We start from the raw sequence: 27571 nt of genomic DNA, 5'->3' as shown, positions 1-27571 counted from the left end.
CTTCAGAGAGAATTTTGCTGACAAAGACAATTTTACATATGCACTTTCTGTCTGAACACATTCAAACATCCACATTCCAGCATGTATGTGTACATTTCAAAGGGTGATGTCATGAAAAAAATATTTTATGCATATCTTAAAGTTTAATGCAACATCCCTGAGGCACTTTTACATCTAACGTCAGCTTTTAAATGTTCATGTGGCTTCAAAAGAAAGAACGTTGTGAAAAAACATCTTTAATGAACCCTTTAAAATCTGGCATTAAAGACTAAAAGAAAGGTGGAGCCAAAAAAAAACTACAAATAATGACTCTGGGATAAAGCTGTTGAAAACATTCCAGGCTTTTGTTTGAAAAGGCCAGATGACAGTATGTAGTAAAATTGTTCTAAGCTCAGAAATGAAGAGTTGGGATGATTGTACTCGCTCTTTTGCTGTTGCTTTTTGGGTATGCAAATGAGTGCCTTTATCAGTATTGGTGATCACAATCAACTTTAATGTTTCAATACAGGCATTATTTTTTGGATATTTTTTACACAATTATTACAGTGAATGGGCTCCATTAAAACCAATTTAAGGTTGCACAAGGAATTGTCAACGAGCATTGTCAGAGAATTGGGAAATTGGTTATTGAATGTAGTCTAAATAAATCTATAATGTCTCTTGCCTTGAGGAGACATTTATGATTACACCATGTATGTAGGTATAGAGGCATGTCTCTCTCTGTTTCAATTTTTATTCTCGCAATTGCAAGCCGAGATTGTCTTCGTTTCTGAAAGTGTCATCTAAAAATATTTGTGATTCCACTGACCAGATGCAGCTGAGAGGCATTATTGGGAAGGGGTGGGATAAGGGGTGTCTGGAAAACCCCAGTCCTGTTGTTGACATGCAGAGTGTTTTATCTCAGTTGCAGTGTGAATTGACTTTTGGAAAAAGTGTTTGTCACATATGAAAAGATTTCAAATGCGTAATGTCTAGCGTACACTACAAAATTTGTAGTCATGACGATTGCCGCGCACTCCCCCCTCCAATATCTGTTTAATATAAGACACAATTGCGTCTCTCTCGATCTAGTCTCAGTCTGCGAGAATATAAAACTGATTTGATTTTATCACAAGTCTTTAGGCATGGCTTGTGGCTGTGTGTGTACTGTAAGTGTTCCCAGGATGGAAGTGCCAGTGATTTTTTTTATGAGACCGTAAATGTGAGATGCTCTCCGTTGCTGTGATTTTGAAAGTCATGTGGTGTACGCAAGCCATTGCTTTCCTGGTTCGTCTTTCTCTATCATCCTCTCTACTGTTCCAGCTCTTAGAAAGCTATTAAAGAGGGATTCATTCTCTAGTAGTGGTATCGCTGATAAGGTCTGGATAGTGTCGGTCTGCAGCTTTCTGTAGTCACATGACACAACGAACAGCTGTGATTCCTTTTGCGTCTGCATTGCAGAAATATAAGTAAATTGAGATTGAGTGTCCATTGTTATTTGAACAGGTTCCAAAGCAGCACACTTTGTTTCGCAGTGTCGGTGGATTGTCAGCCCTTCCTGTTATTGATAGCAAGGACAGTTTCATAATTCATCCAGAAACTTTAGTCAGGCAGCTGCTTTTGGACCCCCTACAAGTTAAGGAAATGCCTTGTGCATCTTGCTAACCTCATTGGTTGCCAGTGAACAAGACCAGGCAAATCAAGGACTGGGCTTGTTCCAGAGAAACTGGAATCAGAAGGTGGCAACATGGCTACTCACAGACTTGAGAGGAGGTTACTGTCAACAAAAATAAATAACATGCTTCAGTAAACCTTTTTCTTTTTTTTGTGTACATTAAAAAAAAAAAAAAAAAAAAAAAAAAACCTTGTGAACAGTATGAATGTTGTAATGCAATGTTTCAATAAAGTGACTGTTTCATTAGGGCATGGAGAACAGTGTGACCACTCTTAAAAGGGAGCAGAGATTCTCAGCCAAATATCACGTGAGGATTTTGAATGTTCCAGAATAATCCTGGAGGGAAATTGAGTTTGGATTAGCTCCATTAAAGTATCCCCTTGTACATTAGTGCTGCCATAAATTGATGACACGCAAATAATTCTTGTTTTTGTTATTTTTTCTGGCTTTTTAAAATATTTTTAATGGAAAGCATAAATGAAATGTATAACTGATGAAATTGCTTGTCCAAAACTAGTCTGAAATTCATACAAAATTCAAGTTTAGGAATGATTTGGAATGGGCTACTCCCTTGTGTTTGGAAGTTTGACATCAGTCAGATAATATAAAGAATCCAGCAACAAAATGCCCATTACTAAAACTGCTTTTACATTACAGGCATTTAGCAGACGCTCTTATCCAGAGCGACTTACACAACTTTTACTTAGCACTTTTACATTGTATCCATTTATACAGCTGGATATATACTGAAGCAATGCAGGTTAAGTACCTTGCTCAAGGGTACAACGGCAGTGTCCTTACCCGGGATTCGAACCTACGACCTTTCGGTTACAAGCGCAGTTCCTTACCCACTGTGCCACACTCCGTCCTTTTGAACATGTAAATGGGCACCTAGCCATTAACTTCATATTTCTCACTATAGATTGGTTTTATTGCTTTGTCTGCCACAGTGTGTTCTGATTTTGGGCCCCATTTGTAGTGTGGGAACATGTTGAGCTGGAGCGAAGTTTAAATAACATTTTCACAGTATTAGTGGTCATAATTTTAAGAAAGAGGCTTATGAATCATGTGACAGGTATCTCTTGGCTGTTGACAAAAAAGCAGCCTGTTTGTTGTGTTCAGAATGAAGGGGGGAAAAAACAGCTTGAGAACAGCTTACTCATGACTTGCTGAAAGGCCCAGACTTTGTTTGGGAATATTTGTGATTTGTGTTGACAGATTTTTGAACTCTCTGAAGAGTTTCTGATTATTTTTATGTTAAGGTACATCAGCTCCTTAATGTTGAGGTGCATCCACTCGATAAACTGGACTTCTTTTCAGGCTTCATTGGAAATTTCACAGAAGCTTAGAGTTTTTTTTATTTTTTATTTGTTAAAGTAACAATTTGTTTAACATGCTCAATGTCAATTATCACAGCACAATGAGCCTTGAGGTAACTAGGCTGATCATATCAGTCTGGGGAAGACTGAAACTGTCTTTAGGATTCCACAGTGGAAGATCCACTGATGAACACTGACAGATGTACTGTACTGGTCGATGCCATCATCTTCCTAAACCAGTCCGCATGTGCAAAGCAACATACCCCTCTGCATTTTTGTACACTCCCTGAATGAACGTAACCTTGACTTGTCACTGAAGGCAACACTGCATCAGTCTGTGTTCAGAAAGTCTATATTAGAATGTGTTTGCGCTTAGACATGCCCTTTTGCCCTCCAATTTTTGTGGTTAATCCTTTATTCTTAACAGCCAAGCTATTCTTAACCAGTTATTCGCCTTTTTTAATGAAGTGTGGGCCAGAATGTACCAATTCTGAAATATTTTCTCATTGTGGTTCCATGTGTTCCTGGTTGTGTTGTCCACAGTTTCATCAGCCCATGTTAAAACCACCCAATTTTATGTGAACTGTGTAAACGTTTTCTTAGTGGGGGTTTCTCTGTCTTGCCCTTTGCTTGTGTTGTTCTCAGAATGATAATTCTCTTTAGTTTGAGAAATACAGATGCAGTCTGCTGTGTGGGTTCAGGACATTTATCTCATGGGTCTCATATGATGCTATTAATTTTCTCTGAAATGAAAAACTTGCTTTTGAAAACTTGTCGTGGCATCAAGATCACGACGCGGAGTAGGCTTACAAAATGTTACCGAATCCCTCGAGAATCTCAAATATTCAGACCCAAGATTCTCAAAATTGCGGCTTTTGCTACTGTGGTAATGCCTGGCCCATTGCCACACAGTGTCTCATGAGTTGGTGAGGTGAGTCCGTTTGAAGACTTGAACACTGCTGGATTCCACCTGGCTATGGAGAATCCTGGTTCCAAGAAAATATCTACCTAAAGGAGTGATGCACTGAAGTGGGCCAGCCAGCTGATTTATGTGATTTTGAGCTAGTAAAATGATGGTAATTACTTAAGTGTCTGTCAGCACTCTGCCAAGCATTTGACCGATCCATCTAGCATACCAATTTCAAAGTGTATGTGGCTTTTAGGGGAGGGGGTGGGCTAGCTTAGAGCTTCCATGACCATACTGCTGGTGCATCTGTAATGTATAATCTGTAAACTAAGGCACACAGCAGTTTGTCAAGGAGTGAGGCTTTCAAACACTGCCAGATATCAATAATATGTCAATGAAGGGAAAGACCCTCCTTCCTCCTTGAACTGTGGGGTGAATTGAATAGATAATTCATAAATGTCAAATCTCGTTGTTCTAATGCAAATAATGATTCCACATGTTATTGGGGGATATGGGGGGACACTGTATGCTTTAAGGTCCATTTCAGTATGAGGCCAATTCTTTGCACTGTAACATCAACATTTTCAGATCAAGAGGTATTGGCTAAAGGACAAAACTCTTTCAATGATTATACATTTTAAGTCATTTTTAATCAAAGCTCTTTCTCTTGAAGATGCAGATTCATTTTATTCCAAGGCATTTTGGACAGAGAGATTTGGGGATTACTTTTGTCAGTATTCCAAAGGAGGCTGACTGATCTTGTGCCCACAATGTTGGTTTCTTATTTTCATGAGACAGCCAAACCCTGGTCTGATATTGTTGCTGAAGGAAAGACTATAATTTTAAATAGAGATCCGTCTGCATGTGAGTATTACAGGATCCCCCAACAGCTTGGACAGCTTTTAAGTTTGGAAAGTCACTGATATTTTTTTTCGGCAAAAAGCATCCTTAAAAGAAACGGAATATAAAATGGCTTTATCATAAAATAACTAATTCCGATGTTGTGTTTTTGCTTTTGTCTTACAATTTGTATTATTATATTATATTAAATATTCTTACATACCCATTGATGTTACTTTACCATTGATGTTACTTTTGCAGATTACATTTCTGTAATGTGAAATTTTTCACAGATTACATTTTTTATACATATGTTTTACACTGTTTACTGCATACGTGTGTAGGTGCACACATGCATGCACTGTTAAATTTGTCTAAACTTATTTAACACTAAATGCATTTAACAATGCGCTATAGGTTCCATGTTATTCTATACTATATATTACACCATGCACATATTTGGTGTAAAGAACAGGGATTCAAACATGCCATCTACTTTAGTGTGCACACATAAATGGAGGACACTATGCCATTACCCAATTATAGGGAGATTACTGCATTGACCAAATACATCTCCATATGTGTTCATTAAACAAATTAAACTATCCCACAGATGAGATTTGTGAGCAGTTTTTGTTTTTATTTGTCCTGGTGAGACTTGCTGGGTTTGTGAGTTGACGGCTGTCTTCTCCTGTATGTAGTTACATTCAGGTACTCATTTCCTTTATGCTTGTTTGTTTGCTTTAGCCTTCTATGAATGGTGGTCTTTCATTTTCAGGGGTATTTGTTGAGTAGTCCCTTTCTGGAACGTTTCTTTCCATTGCTAGTCAGTCATCGAATGACTGTTGCTTCTACCTGCATAGGAAGCCTCCAATCTGTTGAAGGCATTGGCATTGTCTCATTTCAGCTAGTAGTGTGCACAAGTGTTTTTTCGTGTTGTTTTGAGGAAAATGCTGTCAAATGTGGTGGGTATTTGGACCAGATGGCAATACTCAAAGGAGGTGAAAACTCAAGCAGCTGTAAATATTTTACTACAAGTGCTGTTTCACACAGATGTCAGCATTAAACAGTCGTGATTACAGATACCACAGTTTTGGGGGTTTGAAAGACAAGAGTGCATGGCCTTGGACAGATCTCTCCGGCACTTGGAAAAAGGTTCTGACCGCTCTTGAAATGTGAAAGGGCATAATGATCAGTGTTCTTTAATTAACTTTTCATTACTAGTGCTGCACCTTAGCACACTCTAGAGTAGTTCTCTGGGTCTAGATTACCTCAAACTCTTATGAGAAAACTGTCTCTCTAGCCTTGAGAAGAGGATGTTGAATTGCTTTTTCATAATGGAAAGATGTTGGCACATTGTTGAAGGATACCTCTGATTTTGACCTGTGAGCTGGAAACTACTTGTTATTGTTAGTTCCTGTAATTTGAATCATTGCTGTGAAGTTACCAAGGCGTTAGATGGATTTTACCATTAATTGAATTTATCTGGAATTCAATTTTAACCCTTTAACTGTCACTCATTTAAATAGGTACTGAAAAAATGATTTAACCAGGAATTCCTATAAATAGAAGATCAAATGGCAATGTCTAGCAGTTTTTTCATAACTTGACCTACCGTATGGTTGAGATGTCAGTTTATGGTAAAAGATGCCATTCACAAACTATTTTATTTCTGAACATTTTTCCTGAAAAACAATCATTTTGACCTCATTAGAACCTTAAAACACTTCTTTTTTTTTTTTTTTTTTTACACTCCATCATTAAGTTTTTGGCATGGAAGAGTCCCATAATTTCTTATGGCTAGGCACACACATCTGTATATATTGACATCATATAGCTTTTCTACTTTAAGATGAATAATGAAATTGTTTATATGAACAAAATTGGACAACACATTACTTCCAAGTATCATGGAGTTCATTTTTATTAATTTAATCTCAGACTCATTAACTAGGTATACATACTTGTGAATATTTACAGTGAGCACCATAATGTTTGGGACAAAAACTTTTTTTCTTTCATTTGGCTCTGTACTCCACAATTTTAGAATTGTAATCAATTTGGTTTCAGCATGTATAAATTACAGCACTTTACATACATAGTGCCAATTCCAGGACACCATAATGTTTGGGACAAATAGCTTCTCAAGTGCTTCTGATTAGTTAGGTGTGTTCCATTGTTTCCTTAATGCAGGTATAAGAGAGCTTTCAGTATTTTGGCTTGATTCTAGGCTTTTCATTGCCTTTGAAGTCTGTTATTTCCGTTTGTCAACATGAGGATCACAGCTGTGCCAATGAAAGCCAAGGAAACCATTATGAGAAATTTATAAGAAGAACAGTCAGAGATATAGGCCAAACTTTGAACTTACCAAAATAAACTCTTTGGAACATCAAGACGGCACTGGTGAGCTCAGTAATCACAAAGGGCTTGGTTGGCTAAAGATGACCTCTACAGTTGATGACCTATAATTCTTACCATAATTAAGAAAAAAACACCAAACGCCTGTCTGACAGATCAGAAACACTCTTTTGGAGGCATAGATGTGACAGTGACTACAGTCTGCAGACAACCGCATGGTTTTGTAAAATTTTGGTATAATGCATTTTTGACATTGTTCATATTTGACAACATATTCCTATTCTTTGACGTCTCTTCTGTCTGAAAAATGAATCCCTTACCAAATTCCTGCTTCATGCCCTAATCTTTGTGGAGTGATTTATGGTGCTCTCTCTGTCTTCAAAGTGGGAAAGTGTGGGAACTTCTGGTCAAAGTTTTTTAAAAGTCAGCTAAAGGGTTAAGGTGTAACAGAAGACCTGAGACCTGGGCCATCATTGCAACATGAAGAAACCATTACAGCAGCATTATCAAATGGTGAATTTGGTCAAATGCGAGTGACTATGGGTCTTCTGATGACCAAGAAAGACTGGTGTCAGGAGCCAGGCCGTGCCACTGGTCCAGCTGCGCACCATCTGGACATTGCTGCAAACAACAGGAACATCTGGAGGTTTTTTAATGGATGAGCCCTTCGATCACATCGGGCCATAGCCAAGGGAATCCTGGGTTTATTAGGTGATTACATGATGCTGGCTGGTTGATCACCAGGACCAACAGCTATTTTCAGCTTCCTTGACAATGTGGATGGTAACATTTGCTGTCTGCCAATGTGTATTTCCTGTACAGAGAAGTCCGTGCAAGGTTTGTCTGTCACCTCAGGTCTACCATGAACTTTTATTGTGGTGCACAATCAGAGTTACTGTTAAACATTTTGGGAAAATGGTGAATTAAAAAAATGCTTGTGAACACTACTGTTGAGGTATGTTCACAGCTCTCCCCAAGTGCGTATTAATTACTGTGGCAGTAAGTTTATTTAATTAAATTAATTGAATTTATTTTGTTGTAAAAATGTGGGGAGAAAGAAATTAATGTGCTCACACAGAGTACCATATAATAATATTTCTCCCAGAAAGCTAGTCAGCTTCATATTTTGTGTACCAATGAAAGCAGTTCATAATTGTATTTCCACAGAAACTGAGCATCTCTGCAGAGAGGGAACTTGGTACATCTGTCTAAGCGGCTTAAAGGGTCCTGTTCTGGTTTATGTCTGTCTGCCTTTTCCCCCAGCTATAGCACTGGACCAAGAGGTTTGCAGAGTTCACATGGCATAACAGTCTCTCTCTCCTATTATCTCCGTCCACAATGCATCATGTTGTTCGCATGCTATGTGCGATCTTTGTGTATTTGAACTGTCCTTTTTTCTCACCATAAAAATCCTTGGAAAAGTGAAAGCTTTTGAAACTTGGCCAAATGGAGTTCTAAAAAAGAGTTCTAAAACATCAGGAGATGGGATGTCAGGAAAATAAACAGGGGTTGGCATATTGGCATGAGTTTTATACATGTTCTCTTTATTTTCTGGGAAAACTTGCAGAGGCATATAAGGTCAGTTGGCTGCCCAACATGTTCTACGATGAGTCTGCTGCCTCTTAGATAATGCAAATTGTCAGACGTGTTGCGATCCATGTTGCATTTTGTGTTTTTTTTTAAATATCTGAAATATGTTTAGTGTTCATATAGTGTGATAATTTGTAGTGAGGCAATCCTGCGTTCTCAGAACTGCTTGTTGGATAATTACCAACTTGTGAAATAAGCAAACTTAATCATGGCATCGTTAGTCTCTGTTCCTCTATTTGCCATTTTGTTTTATATGCTCGTGTGTGTCAGAAAATAAGTATTTGTCACTGGCCAATGCAGTTTGATTAGCGGTAGTTCTTTCACTGAAAGTTTCAGATGTGACCCAGTCAGAGGGAAATCCATGTCAGAGCTAATGAAAAGCAGAAGCAAAGTCTGAGAATTACACTGAACTTGTTTGGTTTCTAAAAGTAAATCTTTAGCTGTGTAAATAATCTCAGTTTTGAAAATGACACTTATGACCACAGAGTTGGCAAAGTGAAACTACTGCATATGAGAACCAACCTATGTTTGTGGAGTCACAAAAAGTTGCCATTGTGCTATCATTTGAAAATTAAATATGCCCAACTGTTTTCAGTGCTAGCAAAGGAGAATGAATGGGACCAAAATATTAACCTCAAGGTGATGTCACTTCAGTTGCAGTCCAAAAGAATATACATTTGCAATGGTAATACTTTATTGCATTGTATTGGACTCTGTACTAAAGCTTGTAAATCACCTGGGACAGGGGGATCTTCCAAATTAATACAGTATGTGAACAGAATAGGGAAAAATGGCTTCCAGGATAAATCCTAAAATGTCTTTTCTTTTTTTTTTTTTAAATTGAAATTCACTGCACCACATGAGGCCCTATAGTCTGTAGTCAAAGTTCCGGGCCTTGGCCTCCATTGTATCATCAGCAGATTTATAACCAGGAGTATACTGTGGTAGGGCACAATAGACCTTGTTTGGCTAGGGTGGGTCATCTAAGCTTCATCAGGTTAGTGCGACTTGAATTACTCCTTCCATAGATAAGTCTGACGTCTTCAGGCTCCCAGTGTTCAGTGAGATACACATCTCTTTCTGTTAGCACTAACCTACGGTGCAGTGTGGACTGTGTGGTGCAACATAATCTGGTTTGCATGAGAGTGGCTGGAGGATAGTATGCGGATAGTGTAGTGGGTAGATCAGATGAAAAATTGAGGAAGTTGGCAATTCCAATGTGGGCTGGAAGGGTAAAAAAAAGAAAAAGAAATCCTGCAATTGAAAACATTTATGGCTTTTGCACAATGAGGGGCTTGAGGTCAAATTCTGTGGGAAAATATGAAAAAATATGTTTGAATCTACATTGTGCCCCTAGAACGCAGAAAGGGTGATGAAAAGTGTGGGGTTCCTCCAGCCACTGTTCAGGCAGTCGTACGAGAACTGTGTAATATTTAATAATGCAAATATCATAATATGAAAACAAGCTACTTGTTTGAAAAATTGAACATTTCAGCATAAAAACAGAATGAATACAAAGACTTAAGGGGTTAAGCTACCCTACTTTGACCATGCAGAGGTAGCATAATCCTGGCTGTTAAACTGTTGCATTATTAAGAACATTTAAAAAGCAACCATGAAATCAGGGTGCCAGATGGAGAAAATGTTGCATGTTTGAGTTTAGTTTAGTTTAGCCTTGAGTCTAGACCATTGAACTCAGAACTGATGTTTCCAATCTTGAGAGATAAGGAACAGCCATTCTGGTTTTAATGCATTGTATTTGTGCTGTTGTGTAAACCAACATCTCTCATGCTAGGTCCATGGGACATACCGCATGTGCTAGTTCTTCCAGTTAGAAGAGAATTTGTTTTGACTGAGCTGTGTACTGATCTTATGATAACTGTTTTGAACAACAGAAAACACTCTGCCTCTTGGGGTTGAGTATCTGTTTCAAATCCGATGTTCAAACCCCTGTGAACATTGTTAACATTGAATGCTAAATACAGACTTTGTTTTGCATACAATATGCTGTTAAAGCAATCATTTACATTTTTTGTCCATTTCTTGTCAATTTCAATTAAATTCAAAATGAGGTGCTACTATGAAATGATTTTGATGCTATGGGTGATCTCCAAACATCCCTAATGTCCTACTGCCACACACCGTGTGACAGCCCTGAGAGGGAGATGCAGCAGCGTTGGGTTTGTACCATAATTTGCCACATGAAGAGAGAGAGTGCCCACCCACACCAACACAAAATCAAATAAACGAACACCTTCACCCTTCCCCATCACGGGTTCCAGGCAAAAACAGGCTAAAACAATAATACAGATGAAACTAACAAAACGAAATGGAAGCTTTTCAGTACTCCCTTATCCAGAGCTAGCTGTAGGATTTTGGTGGTCCTAAACAAGGATGTTAGAGGATGAACCAATCACGGAACCAGGGGGATGGGTTGTACAATTAAAATGTCTTAAAATATATGCATTAAACTTCAGTTCTGTGGCCCAGGCATGGCTGTGGGCCTAAACGACTGCATAGAGTCAGCAGTCGGCTCTGCCACTGTCAAAGCTGGCCAGCTTTTCAGCTGACCAGCTCCCCTGCCGCTTTGCATTTGTCCTTGATGCTCTGCAGGACTAGAAGACTCATTCTCTGTCTGTGTGTTCCCCCCATATTGTGCGGAGGAGCACACCTTTAAGAACTTGGGCTGATTAGTTAACTCAGGTGATTGTGCACCCTCCACCAGCAGGCGTGGGAAAGACTAATCTGATTCTCCATCAAATCTCAATGCCACACCTGTTTAGGTTGTTTAGGTTGACTGATGCTAGTGCAGGCTACAACAAACTGCTAATCTAACTCAGAACTGTCAATCGTGTAATAAATCTATAGAAATGAGCACACAGTCCCTGTCAGTTACAACTAAAATTAAGCCCTACAACAATCAGATTTCCTAGACTGAAAACCGCAGTTAACAGCTAATCACATTCTGTTATGCGAATGCAGCTCTGAAAATAAATTTTCTCTATTATCCACATTGTTCGATTTATTATGAAACATTAATGATAACACTGGGGAAAAAATGGAAACTGATTTGAAAACTCTAGACTAGATGTAAACACTTGCATACAAGTAAGTTGTATTCTAAATATAACAAGTACTCATTAATTCCTAAAAAACATAACCACAATAAACTGACATCTGCACAAGTGTATATTCATGATGTTCACCCAGCTACACACACACTTTGCTGATTTTGATGATGATACGAAGTCCAAATATTTCTTTGCTGGGAGGTTTACACAGACACAATTTCTGCTAAATGCCGACACCAGCGCTGAATGAGACTGGTTCAACTTCTGTCACTGATAGAACTTCTGCAGTGTCCTAAAATTTGTCCAGAAATTTGTACCTTTGTACAGAGATAAACTGCTTCTTTGCTGGGAGTCAAAGGTGAATCCAAAGAATAGTTAGGAATTTCATTCATGAGCTTACATGACAATTGGCAGAGAGAACAGATGGAGAGGCCATTGAAAGAGATACCAATCCCACTTGTGTAGGCAGATTCATGACATCCCTTTCCTCCCCTATCCAGCACAAAATCTCAAACACAACAGGCGTGACCGCACAATAGCTTCCTGGAAGTCCATGAATGCTAATGGGAGGCAGAAGCCCGAAGACACCACAGTACATTTATTCATTGGCATACAGGAAATTGTATTGCCCAATCCACAAGAACTATCTGTAACTTCATGTAATTTAAAACAGCTTTTTAACCTGTCGCTGACAATAATTTAATGTATTTTAAACCCAACGGCTCTAAGGACTGAATTTTAGCCATAACACCAGACAGTTAATACAATTGTAATCTTACTTTGCATGGTTCATGTAGGTGATCTTGTATAATGTTATGGGTTATTGTAAGTTAAGTCATGAACTTGTTCCACCCTTAACATGCGATACATTTATCGCCTTTAGACATTAACACTACCATGAGCTTTTATGCTCATCTGTTTTGGCTTCATAATTTAATATTACGTAATTTATATCAAAGCCAAACTTTCAAAGACGCTGGTTGGTGACTGGTTTTCATATTTTTCTGCCGGGAAGTTATGAGGAACAAAATTTTATGGCTTGAGGTGCTTTGGGCTGAGCAGAACTCCACACACTAGTGAAAGGGGATGGAGACAATGCATGCTTTGGATGAAAATAAAAAAAAGATGTCCATGCTGGAAGACATTTTTATTTAGTTTTTTTTTTCCAATATTTAAACCTGTAAAAATGTTCATATTGTAATAGGAGGAAAGTTGTGTAAGACTAATGTTGTCAGCATAAAAAAGTATTTTTAGCATTCTTTTTACAAATTAAATGTGACTGTTTTAAGAGGGTTAAGGAAATGGATCTAATGTAAATAAATCACTTTGAGCTGTTCAACTGTGGATTTAAGAATGATATTTGTTTTGCTTTTTAGTAATAAATTGTTCCCTTGTGTAGATTCACCAAACTGCACATATCTCTATATATAGAAGATGTTTTGAGGCATTGCTATGGTGGTTCGACAGCTCATATGCTGCTATATATCAAATTCAATAATTCAGTGTTTTCAGGTTCAGGTTTCAAATAAAATTCAGTAAAAGTACTTCAGCAAAATTAATATGTCATTCATTTGGAAATAACTGACTCACCTTCATGGTTGGTTCAAACAAGGCAGAACTTGGTGCTCAAACATTTTAGGCTGCATTGGCGCCGTATGCTAACTAAATATGATTTATTAAAGAATCTGGGCAAAACAGGTATTTGGAAAGGTACAAGTTATGCGTCCATCTTTGACTTATTGCAGAATGCCTAAATATCTTTCATTTAATTTCTGGTGCAATTACCACAATTTTTTTTTTTTTTTTTTTTTAACGTATTCTCTGAGCTTAACCATTGCAGTGGATTTTCATTTGACGGATGATGACATTGCACAAATTACATCTGCACAATCTTTCTGGTTTTTACTATTCTAATTATTGTCACTGTTGCTGTTGTTATTGCTGTTATTGACATTTGTTCAGTTATGAATGTGTAACACAATGTTTTTAAGGGTATATACAATTGGATTACCACCATGGTCCAGTGTATTAACATTAGCGATTTACTGTAGCAAGGTGACGCAAGTATTTTGTATCGCAGCTGAATGGGAACAGTTTGGTGAGCTGTGGAAAAGAAAGGGTATGTCGTCTGCAAAACAAAAAAGAAAAAAAAAACAGAACACAGAGTGGGGAATGTAGGTTCCTGCTCGCTCGCTGTGCTGCCCGTGGATACCTGCCAAAAGCAATGGCTTAAGGAGTCCTGAACACTCGCATTGCTACAAACGTAGCTAATTTATTTTGAAAGGCCATAATTCCTCATATGTGTGGCCTCCCACCCCCTCACTGCTTTCTGTGCTCAAACTTGAGACTAATGCTATGACAAAGTTCATTCTTGATCAAACGTGATTGTGCCAGAAAAATTTGACCTTGTTAAATCCATAGCATGGCCGTGTTTGACAGCCCTTAGAACACAAGCCATTGTGGTATTCTGGTGTTTGCTTGTTGTGTTGAAATGGAATCATGTTCCACTATAACAGATGCTATGTATTAGTTTGTTCCCCAAAGCTACAAATGAGAAGCCACATCCCAAGCGCTTCGCTCACGCACTCTTGTCCCTTTCACAGGCGGTCACAGTCTTATGATGAGAGTTTCCATTTTCTAAATATATTTACACATAGTGTGAACTTGGATTGGATTGTTGAACTCTGTGTATATTAGTGTTGGTCTGGGCTGAGTAAGTTTCAGGCCATCCATACTAGGTTTGGGTTTTGGGACCTGGGATCATGGGTTTCCTGGAATCATTTTCAGTCTCGTCTACTGAGGAAATTAACACAAGAAGTCTGTATTTTTACATTCCTGGAAATGGGAGAAATCGTAATATGCAATGCATAGTTAACAAGTAAACCGATATGATATGCGATACTTTTTAAATGCATGAGAAATTTCTTCTCATACAGACTACATTTTAACAGCCTTGCAGTTTGTTTTCCTGTGCATAGATTTGGGGATAAAATGGGCCTGTTCTTCTGTTTCTTTTTTTTTTTGCCCACCTTATGTCCAACTAATCAACTGTCAGAATAAGCCATTCATAGAGGTAGCACAGTTAGCTTGCTGCCCAAGGATATTGTCTAAAATATTTCTAAGCTCATGGGCCCGTATGGATTAAATTCATATTGATCGTCTAGCTATCGGTAACATAGCCTGAAAGCACCTTTTGCACCCAAAAAGTTGGACTATCCCTTTAAGCATTTTGGTCAGGGTACCTGCTTGGGCTCTTGCCATTTTTAACTAGGGTGCAGTAAGCTGTTAGAATACACAATGGATATATTTTCACCTAACAGACAGGTTAATGATAAAGTACCATTTAATAATTAGATTTTAATCACAGAAGCTGACACTTTGTTTAACCCCTCATTTTCCAGGCTACATATGATTTAAGTCACGTTTCTGAAATATGCTATACATGCCATGGAAATTAATTTACACATATTTATAATGTGACTTATTTTAGTAGTATATTGTAGCATAGATGCAGTATGGATTCTCAACAGTCATGATGCCTGTCACACCCCGCCCTGGACGTATCGAAGTGTCCTTGAGCAAGACACCTAACCCCTAACTGCTCTGGCGAATGAGAGGCATCAATTGTAAAGCGCTTTGGATAAAAGCGCTATATAAATGCAGTCCATTTACCATTAACCATGTTCCTCTAAAATAGAATAAAATCATACATCCTCAGCAGAAACTGTTGTGTGAATGCGGTGGAAGTTCTTGCCCATTTTATCCAGGGCAATATCAGCTCATTCCTAAATTGTCTTGCACAGGTCTGCACTAGTTTCAGCATTTCCCACAGGGCCAAAGGTCAATGCTAAATTATACATGTTTAAACATGCTACTGGCTTTTTGTCAGATTTACTGGCTACTGTCAGATTGTGCCTTGAGGCTAGTTCTATCTGAATTTGTTCAAGATCTTGCAACATCTAGATCAGATGCCTGTCTGAGATTGGCTGATGAAGGCTGTATTGTCTCATAGTAGTGCACAATAAATCTAGTTCCAGAGACAGTTCTGATGAATTAGGTTTGCTGAATAGGTAGTTGGCAAGGCTTTCAGGGAATGACCAACATTTGTGTTATTGCACCTACTGTTCCAGGAGTGAGAGTGCAACCATTTACTTAAGGCAATCTCGCATTCTGTTCACTGTGAGAAAGCAACACATTTTCACTTGATTGCAGTTGAGCATTGTAGTTTAAAAAGCAAGACGTATTTTTTGTCACAGTTTTGTGAGTTCAGTAATCATCAAAATTAACTGGCTAAACTAAGTTTGTGAAGAAAACGTGTACCAAGCCACAGTGAAAACCCTGCAAACTTCAACAGAGTACTATCACTGCGACTGCTGCAGCTCAGAAGGTTTGAATAATTCAAACACCTTATTTTCTCCTCACTGCTGTTTTTCTTCATGAAAATGTGATCCATTACTGTTTTCACTTGGTTTGGATCCTTCAAGTTTCAATGAGAAATGGAGCACCGATGCTACCATCTGAACAAGCTCTGGGAGGCACATGTATGCTCTCTCCTAAAACACAAAGCAAACAAAGGTTTGGAGAACGCTGCAGTGTACAAACACTCTTCTGTTATTTCAGTGGAACAGAGCTCATCAAGGACAGTGGGTGAGTTAATTTTGCTTTTACTGACTCTCAGTATTTTGTTGACACTTTCTCAGCCAGAAAGACAGATGTTCTTTTTGGATTGTTTTCTGAGACAGGTTCTCCCAAGCTTCCCGTAAGAGCATGGCTCTCCTTTCTTTCCACCGCAGAGTCCACCTGGTGCTCTTTGGTTTCTGTAAATTATTGAGTATCTCCTTGGTTTTGGCTTATCTGATAACTTAAGAGTATCAGAATTGTAGAGGCTGCTTGATCTAAAACAAATCAATAAAAGGGTAGCCCCTAGCTATGATGTTTTATCCCTTTGGCATGGTGTTCACATAGCATTCCTGAATGCGATAGCACTCTTACATGTGCCAAATATGCTGTACGTGTCAAAGCAGGATCAGAGTACACCCACACACACACAAAAAAAATAGGACTGTCACTCAGTCTGGCTTTTTTCCTGTACACAATATGAGGTGGTTTTGCCCAGTTAATTTGAGTTTTGCACCATTAGTCACCCTGACCCTTCAGAGTAGCTAATGCTGTTTATAAAATGAAGAAATGTTCTGCTCTCTTTATTTGGTGTTTTTAAGGGGGTGAACAAGGGGTGGGGTGGGGTAGGGGTCTGTGGGAGGCTCTGGGTGGTCTGTGAGTAACATTGCAAAATTAGTGGAGTCCTACATTTTTTTTCTGATGGTGCCCTCTGGCCATCCTGTGATTGGCCAAGCTGAGACCCCACACCACCCAAGAAAGGGCCATAGCAGCTCAACCACATTGCCTGATGTGTCTTCTCAAAAACATTACTAATGCGTGTGTGTTCTGCAACAACTGGCTATCTATACAGTAGAAATTGATTGGAAAGGCCTGTCTGCTGTTACAAATAACACTTATTCTCGCACCAGAGCAGGCTTTTGCTGAATTTAACTATAGTCAATCAAATTGACCTTTATGGTCTCATCCCTCCCAAAAGTTCAAGGGTCAATTGTATTTGATGGGTAGATTCTTATAGTTCTCAGTGCCCTATTTCCTGAGGAAAAGCAAAACTAACTCTGTAGCAAGCTTCAGTTTCTCCATTACAGTGCAATAGAGGAGATGACAATGTCCTCCTCTGAAAGGTGCAATTTAAAACTCACTGCAAACAGTTACCCGCATAGAAATGCTTCTCCACTCAACAGAATCATGTTGCACAGTCTAGACAATGTGTCTCTCTGGCTTTTCAGGGCCCATCTTATTAGGTTAACGTTTGGCAGGTCAGCATCCGAATCTGTGGCAATCTTCTTTCAGGGGCTCCTCTTTCCGCTTTTACACCCATTACCAGTCCGAGCCATTTATCCTCCATCACTAATTCCCTTTCAGCGGTATCCCTCTGCTCTCCCTCATTATCTCGTCCCTTTCTTTCTCGTACGGTATCTCACTTCTCTACTGATACTAGTATGAGGCTCAGGCTGTCCAGATTTAGGGATTACTGCTGATTTAAAGCTGGACGGTACTGTGGTTCCTGACATCAGAGTAAAGTATTTCAGTTAGGACATGAAACTACATCCCAGATGTTGTGGCAGCGTTACAAATGTGTAATTTGATTAAGGAACTGGAGGTTTGAATGCACCCCCCCTATACATAATTTTTAAATGAAAATTAAATGCTCATCTATTTGTTAATTTTGTTGAGTAGCCTTTTTTTGTATTTTACCCTTCTTATGTAAGGATATGTTGTAGGAAGTATTTTAAAGCAACTGAAGTAAAAACAGGATTTGCTTGTAGAACACAAAATTGATTGTTTGGTCTTATCCTTAGATGGCCCTGAAGCAGTGTCAGAAACAGCTTTTGAAAAGTGTGGCTCTTGGCTTTTATCCTTCTGCTCTTGATTTAATAAGAATTATATGCACACGATAAACATTATGGGGAGTGTGTCAAAATGTGAACAAACATGCACAGCGTTCTGCGTCTGTTAAAGCCGCCTTCAAAGATTTCATGTTTACCACTTTTCAAAACTTGTTTCAGCAGTAACATTGTTTAAACATGTAAACAGAGTCATCTGCTTCAGTTTAAAAAGATGTTTGAGTGAGTGATATTTAGCTTCATTCTTGTGTGTCTGTGTATTCTCAGTATTTTATGGTTGAGGATTAGACATACTTGATCTGTTTTACAGTAATGAGATACATTAATAAGGTCTCGGCTTGTATCATGAGAAAGCGTTTTCCTGTCGTCTGTGTAAAAATGACAGTTGGTATTTGAATTTACAAGGTACTGTGGGAGTTGTGGTGTGAAGAAGCATGTCAACAGTATTTTTATGAGGTAGTCAAATGCACAATAAATTAGTTCAAGTTGTGACTGCAAAGGATTAACAAAAAAAAAAAAATGATTTGCAGTGTTCAGGTAATGCATCATTCACCAGGTCTGTGATGAGGAATAACTTCATCTCAGCAAATGTTGGTATACCCTCAGTTGTGGCCACTGTTGGGTTCAACATATAAGTTTATATATGACTTATGACTATATATGTATGACATCATAAGGACTGTCTTCACATGGACATAGCATGTTGAGCTTGAACTTCAACAAATTGAATATTTTTACGAGCAAACCAATTGCACCGGACTCATTCTACAAAGCAGCTCAGTGTCATAAGCAACGAAGGACAAAGCGAGTAAAGCAGAGCATGCCCTTGGTATATTGAGTTTACCCAAGAGGTATAATGAATTGAAATCCCCACCATGCATGCTCAGAGGGCAATTGCTCCTGCCAGACTTTTCCAAACAGAATTCTTTATCCGCCCAGCATGAAACCAAATACTTTAAAGGACCTCTGGGCTTGGAGCTGAGATTGCTTTATTTGCTTAATCAGGGGATCTTGTTCAGCCATAATAAAAAGTATTTGGCTATTGCCTGGCTTTGAGATTTGCATATAAGTGTTTAGTGCTTGATTTAATTTTGGTTGCAGAAACTGGCATGGTGATTGGCAAGATGATTCTTTGGTGTGTCTGCTATATGACTTCTTATTCAGTAAAAGAGGTGTTTTTACCAGGGAATAAGAAATAAACATGAGGGTGGGCAAGATTAAGGGTATCATCGGGCACACATCACCTGATCTGCTAATGACGTAACATGTACTTGTATGGCAGTGTTGAGACTGGTGAGGAACATGAACTTGTTATTCATGTTTTCCATGAAATTAAAAGATCCTCTTTGTGAAGTAACAGCTTTCATGGTCTGGCAAAGCTGTTCCTGCTCCCCAACCCCTCCCCCCCCCCCCCCCCCCCCCCCCCCCGATGTAAACACCCAACACTTGCTAATATTATAGAATTGTCATTCTAGGTTGTTGAGCTATTAAAAACTGTTTACACATAATTTGAACGTTACATATAATTATTAGTTACAGTGTTTTCTTCATGTTCAGTGATTAGTATGCATTTTATTCTTCCACACTAATACATAAATTGCATTTCAATCAAGAGAGGCAAAGAGATGCAAGATCACTGTATCGTTACCGAGTCACTGAGTTGCTCCAGAGGTAATTTCAAAATAGTTTATCATGTCGATGAATCCAAGGACTGAGAGAGAAAATCTGTTTCCGCCACTTTCTTTCCAGAGCTACCATTTGCACATTTCATTTCAAGTGCATATAGTGCATTATCATTGTATATGTCTTTATTTTTTTCATGTGCATGCATATACTCACTTTGTAAACCTGGTACTTGTAGTTTTAGAGAAAAAAGGAAAAGAAAAGATGCCGAAGACTATGCCAGGCTAACCTTGTATCCAGCTGCTGCAGATTACCCTAATAAAAACCTGGAAAAGTTATTTACAGAGAGGTAACATTGTTTCACTGTTACAAAGATGAGAGCAAGCTGATTTTTTTCAGTAGATATTAAGCATTTGAATGTGCAAATGGGGTGCTCGGCATAATTATGTCTAGTCATTAGAAAGCAACTTGGACTCTACATCTTAAGACACTAAAGGGCCAGTCTCTTACAGGGTGTATGTGTGTGTAGTGAATGTTTGTCTCCTTGGCAAACAATGAAGTATTTTTAGGTATTGTGAGTGCCGTATGTTTTAATGTTTGCCATGTGTGCAGTTGGTGATAAATGCCAGTATTTGGGAAAGGAAGCAACTGAATGGCCTAAAACCTACCTGCAGGTTACCTCCAGCTGTGATCCAATCCCTGCTGACTGGAACTTCAGCTCTTTCCATGTTGCCACGCACATTACCTCCATTTAAAGGCTTTAAAAAAAGGGTGTGTGCATCCTCTCAAAGGCAGAAATGCACTGTATTTGCACTACAGGGCTACAATAGAAAAACACTTGGATAGGTAAAAAAGCTGGACTGTGAATGACAGGTGAACATCTGTGTATAGAGTTATTGCATGGGAGGGAGCAGGACTGGGCACAAACATGTAAATGCTGAGTCATACCAATGTATCAGAATCACCTTTGCAGTGTATAATCATAGCAGTAATGATGGGGATCATCATCCCAGAGGAAGGCATCAGTGTCGTAAATCTATAAGATGCCAGGAAAGCGCTGTATTTGGCACAAGGTTATGGGTGTTGCTTGTTTTTTTATTTTATTATAATTTTTTTTATAGGCCGAACCATACCTGCTTATTCAGCATTTTTTGTGTGGAAATTGTGTGCCTTTTAAATTCACAATAATTCCAAACCGGCCTATTTTATAGTTCTCAAGGCCACGGCAATGTCACCTAATCACCAAGAATAAAATAGTCTGGCATGGTGAGTGTCAGACAATTTCGTCAGGGGGCCTCATACTCGCCCATGTGAAAGGCCCGTGTCTTTCTTGCTTTCTAACCACAATTCATTACTGAACCCACGCCAGAAAGCATGATAAATGTGCAGATATCTGGAATCATCCTTTTGTTTAAATTCCTTTTTTTGAGAGAGATTGCTTCCTGTGGAGATATTCAATTGACTTCTGGTTGCCAGTGTGTATTGTGTCATGTTTTCTGGATGAGATTGAGAGATGGAGTTTGGGATAGCACTGATGGATCTTGCTGTTCTCACACCTTTTTTTCGGGAGCGAGAGTAAGACATTGATTTGTGTGACCTCAAACACTCTTGAATAGGTTACTTCTGGTCCTCATGCACTCTTGGTTAGGTTCTTGTTTCTTCAGTCATGAAAACAGCACTTCAACTGTGATCCTCTTTTATGAGGACTTTAGGGCTATGAAGCAGAGACAGAAAGGAGCACAACAGGAGGTAGTTTCACTGTATGAGCTGTGGAAGGTGCCGTTTGGAAAAGGAAAAATATCAGCAAGACACTCATCCATGTATCAAAAAGTTAATGTCTATTCATATGGCATATCCACTGAAGGAATCTTTAAAGCGTATTGTACAAACACCTTTTGGCTTATTAACTTTCTTCAGGGAATGGTATATCATGTAAAACCCACATGTATTTAAACCAGCCTACTAGTCATTCAGTTTAGAAAAAAAGAACATTCCATGGTTGTAAAGATTAGGGCTTTTGGGAAATAATACTTACTGTTATATTTTGAATTCCTTTTATATTAATTCATTGGGGGTAAAGCCTGAATATGTGCCTTGCAGATGCAGTGTGAAACAAAAACCTAAATGAATATACTGAGAAAAGATTAACTATTTATAGCGAAACCCCAGAACTGTATGTAGCCTACCGGAACAAAGGCTCTTCTAAAGCATTTTTATAAATGCTTGTTTCATCTAATAAAACGCTTTCCATTTTAGTCATTCAGCACCTCTTGGAGCATTCAGTGCAAACTTGTCTTCACAGCAAGTATCCGTACACCGTGTGTTTCAGACAAGTTAGAATAAGGTGGTTCATGGATTTAAGATTTGTAACACCCAACCTCTGTATAAATAAAACGAGACATGCAATGTTTTCTTGGGAATCTCTCTCTTTTTTTAGAAATTATACAAAGCAGTAAGTGCAATGCTAAATGTTAATGTAACATAGCTTTTCAATTACAAAAGCACAGTGTGTTACCTTACATTGTTTCACAGCATTGTTTCTGAACGCAGAAAGCACATATCTGGTTTTCAGCATGTTCGAGGTTTTGACAAATGCACTTTGTGCAAGATATAGGAAGGAAAGGTTGGGTGTGAATGCACATCTGACGGCTTGTGTGGAGTGTAAAAAGTGAATTATGTCTAGCAACTAACAGGTCATGTAATCAACAGCAACTGTTGATGTGAAGACCAAGAAATATTGTCCTAATGCAAGCTATCACTTGTTCACTTGTTCATGGGAGCCAGCATGAGCCCCACCCAGCAGGCCCAGTAGCTGTTGAAGGATGAGTTTGCTCTGTATTTGATTAAATGCCTACACTACATTTGACTATATGTATTTCACAATGTTCTATGAGCACAGGCTTTCGTAAATAAAGAAAGACCCCTATAATGCAATATATAAAAACATGAACTGCTTGAAGCTGTTGAATAACAACCTGTCGCTGAATATTTGTCAGATGTAAATATCAGTTTACTTCATTGATGAATCTTGGCACTGGCTGGCAAGATAATATTTCATTTTGTTACTGCTTTGCATTATATTATGTGCAAGCGTCAGGTTTCAAACTGCAAAAATAATGCAGTGGTTCATTTATTTCTCTCAATGTTTTGCCTTCAACAGGACAAGCCTCATATAGGTTTTCACCTCACAGAGGAAAGTGAAAGGGTCATTCAGCGGACCAAAAGGAGTCTGAATAAACGACTTGAATCAGGTATGGGGAATTTCTTTTCATGGTGTTCATGTTTTTGATTGGAGAGATCCTGCACCACAGTTTGGTAATAACGAGGGGGCCTGAGGGGACTGGGCCCACCCAAACAGGATGCTAGCCTCACCCACTAAATATATCAGATTGTTCTCATATAAATCCATAATACCAATTCATCTCTTTGTAAGTACTGCATGAATCCAGTACATACACAAATAACCTCATTGTGCACACAATTTTCAAGTTTAAAGTTACGACTTTTATAAATCAGTTCAGTGGAAATCATTTTGCCAGTTACAAATGATATTGCATACTGTTGTTCATTTAAAACCAATATGCACTTTTGAAAGACACGTGGTCCAAGCCCCTGATGTTGACCTCTGGCATCTGTTATATTGCACCTGACACCTCGTTTTGTCATAATACCCTTGCAGTCATGTGCATTGACTGTAATTATGGGATGTAAATTCCTTGCAGGTCCCATTTAAAAGGCAGACTGTCAATCTGGAGTGTGCATGCATCACTGCTGTTAAAGTAACTGCCTGCTAGTTGAGTTATCACCTTGTTTCACTAGTGACGTGAGGTTAGGATCAGCAAAGTAGGCACTGCTTACCCAGTAAAAATTAAACAGAAATGAGATTTTCTTAAGGAATGGAACTTTTTATTGTTATGTATATTTGTTTATATGTATTTTTATTTTGCATATCCACTTTCATTTTAGTGGGGTTTTTTAAAAAGAAAAATGAAAGATGAAAGAACTTCAATTGGTTCTATGTTAAAAAGCCCTGCCTTTTTGAGTCTAATCTCTCTGCTCTTTGGTGTATGCCCGCTTTGGTCCTGAAAAACTACACAAGGTACATCAAAGAGCTCAATGCGTTTAAGCATAAACGTGTTAATAATGTTGAAAAATCACATGACTGTGAGTGTGCGCATCAAGAGGCTGCATAAACGTGAATCAGAATTACAATACGTCACACTGACGGAAGATAGACAGCAACCAACAGAGCATAGTGATGCACGTTGTATGGGTTGACTGAAAATCAGTGGAGACCCCATGGTTTATCCCTGGATTGGGTGGGTCGGGTCACAAAACATGATGTTCTGATTAATAACAGATGGATGGTGGAGAGGTGAGAGAAATTTGTGAGATGAATAATATTATTTTAGATCAAATACAAATGTATTATTACATCTTTCAAGCTTAATTTTTGTCTGGTATCCATCGGTCCTTTTTGTGCATCTGTGAGAAGTTAATTGACTGCTAAGTTACTCAGAAATGCAAGGCACATTTTTTTAGTTTTTTAATAAACAAACTCTGTCATTTAAGAAGTGTGATTCTCGGAGTAGTGTAGACGAAGGAATTGACTATTTTGTGTTTTTAGCCAGTTCATATATGAGTTCTCGGCTGGATTAATGAAATCATGAATGAGCAAGTGTCAGAAATGTGTCTGGTTAGCCAATTTTTGGTTATTCTTTATTAAACCAAACAATGTAAATGAATGAGAATTAATCTTGAGCATTTCTCCCTTGAAATCAAATGCAAAAAACATGTAGCTTAATGACTGTTACTTTATGAATTAATTTTTATATTATTTCAAGAGGGTCTGAGCATAAAAACAGTAGCATTGCTCAAAGTCTGGCATATGGCCCACAGGTGACCTAATTTATGTTTGTTTTTTTTCAAGAAGCAGCTGCAATGTAGGACTTGTTAACTTTTTTTGAAAGTAGCTTTAGCAGTGTGCAGTGTGGTAAACCGTATTCAAAAATTTCTGATTCTGATCTTCACATCAAAATGATACTGCAACAATGCATAATAAATTTGTGTTAACTAACAGGCGCACTTGTGAGAGACATTATTTGTTGGTATGTGCTGTAAACAACTAAAAACTACGTTTTTCATCCTTCAGAGGTGGGTATCATGTGTAAATACAAGATTTATTTGACGTCGAGTCGATCTTCATTAGAAGTAAATCTGGCTTTCTGAACAGCCAGTGCCTACCCAGCCACAGTCCTCACTGCATGTTGCAGGGTTTCACCCTTATTCCACTTTCATTAATCTGTCAGCAGATACAGGTTTATGTCCTGAAGCGGTGTCAAAAATATGCTGGTAGTTTACAGGAAATGACATCAAATTTATGGGCCAAATTGTATTCTTTTATAATCTTTCATAGCAGAATACAATTTGCTCATGTCACTTTCCTGAGTCCAGCTGTTGCTTGGACCTAATACTTGCTGTCTAAATACTCTCATTGGAAATGGTGGAGGTCTTTGTTCTAAAGCTCATAGACCAATTTGAAAGTTACTCCTGGCTTCCAGCAGTAATGGTGTTGTCTTTAACTTTAATTTGGGGAAAGTAATTCACAATGCTGTACCCGTTCTCCATTCCAGCATGAGTGCTATTCTCAGCTTTCCAAATGGGCCAGAGACAAAAGGCTTAGCAGTTCCTATATGTCTTCCCAGGTTTACCACTGTACCTCCAAGTGCAGTTTGTGCCACCGTGCACCCTGAGATCAGTGAAGTTCTTATTGAGATTTTTGTGTTGAGCAACCACCTCAGCCTTGATGGCAGTACACCATGGCACAGCCAAAACCTGGAACAGCTGTGGAGAGGTCATTCAGACTGGTGAAGGTAGCACACAGGTTTTTATATTGTATGTTGCATTCTATTTTATATATAATAGGAGTGGCATAGCAGCACAGTCCAATGGAATGAATATATAGCACGGCTTTGTTGAATGCTCAATTCGGTTTGGTCACTTCAGACATTATATCATATATATATATATATAGTCAAATATGTAAGGGATAATCCCTCTCGTTATCGGGAAATAATGGCCCACACTGAGGCGAGGACCCCCACGATGCGAGGCAACACTCTCTCTTTAGGGGTGTTGGCCAATTTTTATTTAATGAAAAAAATGTTGTTGTTTAATATCGTTCATTTTTGGTGAATTTATTTTGGGTTTGTGGTTTTGCATAGCAGATTTATTGTGTTGATTTAACTTACTGTAATGCAAATGGTATTTTTTATTAGTTGATGGATGATTGATCTCAGTAAATTTGTTTCATATTCATTTTGATTTATTTGAACTAGTAAATTAACTGTAAACCAAAATTCTGTCATTTATTTTTCTTTTGTAAAGTAATTAGCCAATGTCTACAGCAGACCTCCAAGGTGGCAATCGGTCATTATTTTTTGATAGCGGACATATATTTTCCTCATGTTTTTTTATGCTTTAAATGCCTTTTAAATGGCAAAATGAGTCAAGATAGTGACTCATTTTGCCTTTTCCATCTCATCTTAGTTTTTTCAGCTGAAATGTTTCTTTCTCCATCGTATGTTTTTTCTCCATGCTTCATAGATGAACAAAAAGAAGCATGCAAATATAGGATATAATATACACTAAAGTACTTAACAATTTTCCTGGGGATGGCTAAATTGGGCACGAGGCTAAAATCAAGGTAATTACCTTCTTTCCATCACCCCGCTGTCTCAATTTGACAAGAAGGGAGTTCTTTTTGATGTGGTGTGCTGTTCAAGGTGAATGCCTTGAATGAATTCATTACAATGCAAACACTTGCTGCCTTTATTCGCCTCCAGGAGTAATATTCCTGCATTTCTGTTATGGGCTCCTGCTGCTTGCCCGTCATGCAGAATTGACATAACTACCATAGCCTCCCAGAGAGGTTACTTTACTCTTGTAATGACTGTGCCATTCAGCTATTGTTCCACCCATTTAATCCAAAAATCACTCAGTGAAAAAGCCATTTGTACATGTTAGGCCAGCCTTGCTGTTTTGCACCGTGGATTTAATTACAAGGAAATATAGCAGTTTTCTTATTTGCATTGGCATTTAGAAGCAACATTCTTAAAGGATCCCACTGAAACATCTGCTTCTGCGTTGCATAGGCATCCACAAAAGATATGCTGTGAACATGCATTCATGAATCTTGTTAGTATATACAGAGGTGGTGCATCTTAAATGTAACAAAGTTAAATTTGCAGCTGAACAGGCTCAAATTGTATCTGCCATTGAGGGGACACAGTCCAGCACAGCAGTCACACTCGTTTCAATAGGCTGATGCTACCACAGTCGTAGTAAGGCATCCTATGTTCCAGAGTTCTTCAGTAGTATTCAGTATTGCATATTGATGCCAGGATAGGGGATTTATTTTTATAATTCAAACAGATGCATGCAAGCTCAGCGGCAATTATGAAGGTGGCACATCATCTGTAATATGTCAAAGAAATCTTGGCAGCAAGAAGAAACACCAGAACTTGTGCTAGCCATATTGAGATGTCTGCTTGGCCATAAAAAAAAACTAACAAAAAAAGACTGTGTTTCAAACTATAACAGTAGAGAATCACAAAAAAAAATCAATCCTCAATAGCCCTGCTCAAAAAAGACCAGCTAGGATTTTAAACTGGTTTCAGCTGTGTTTTGACCATTCTAGCTGGTCATAGCTGGTCAGTGGCTGGACTAAGCTGGACTGTGGCTGT

General features: G+C 38.4%; 1 protein-coding gene across 1 annotated transcript in view; it reads left to right on the top strand.

Moving 5' to 3' along the window:
- eda (ectodysplasin A) overlaps positions 1-27571 on the top strand; it is a 57201-nt gene that overhangs the window by 10682 nt on the left and 18948 nt on the right. Inside the window, exon 2 of the mRNA XM_035434464.1 lies at positions 22987-23077. Within this exon, the coding sequence (XP_035290355.1) occupies positions 22987-23077 (91 nt within the window). The remainder of the gene's footprint in view (positions 1-22986; positions 23078-27571) is intronic.

The sequence above is a fragment of the Anguilla anguilla genome, chromosome 9, assembly GCF_013347855.1.
Source record: "Anguilla anguilla isolate fAngAng1 chromosome 9, fAngAng1.pri, whole genome shotgun sequence".
Classification (NCBI taxonomy): Eukaryota; Metazoa; Chordata; class Actinopteri; order Anguilliformes; family Anguillidae; genus Anguilla; species Anguilla anguilla.
The sequence above is the reverse complement of the archived record's forward strand: the minus strand, read 5'-3'. Positions and strand labels throughout refer to the sequence as shown.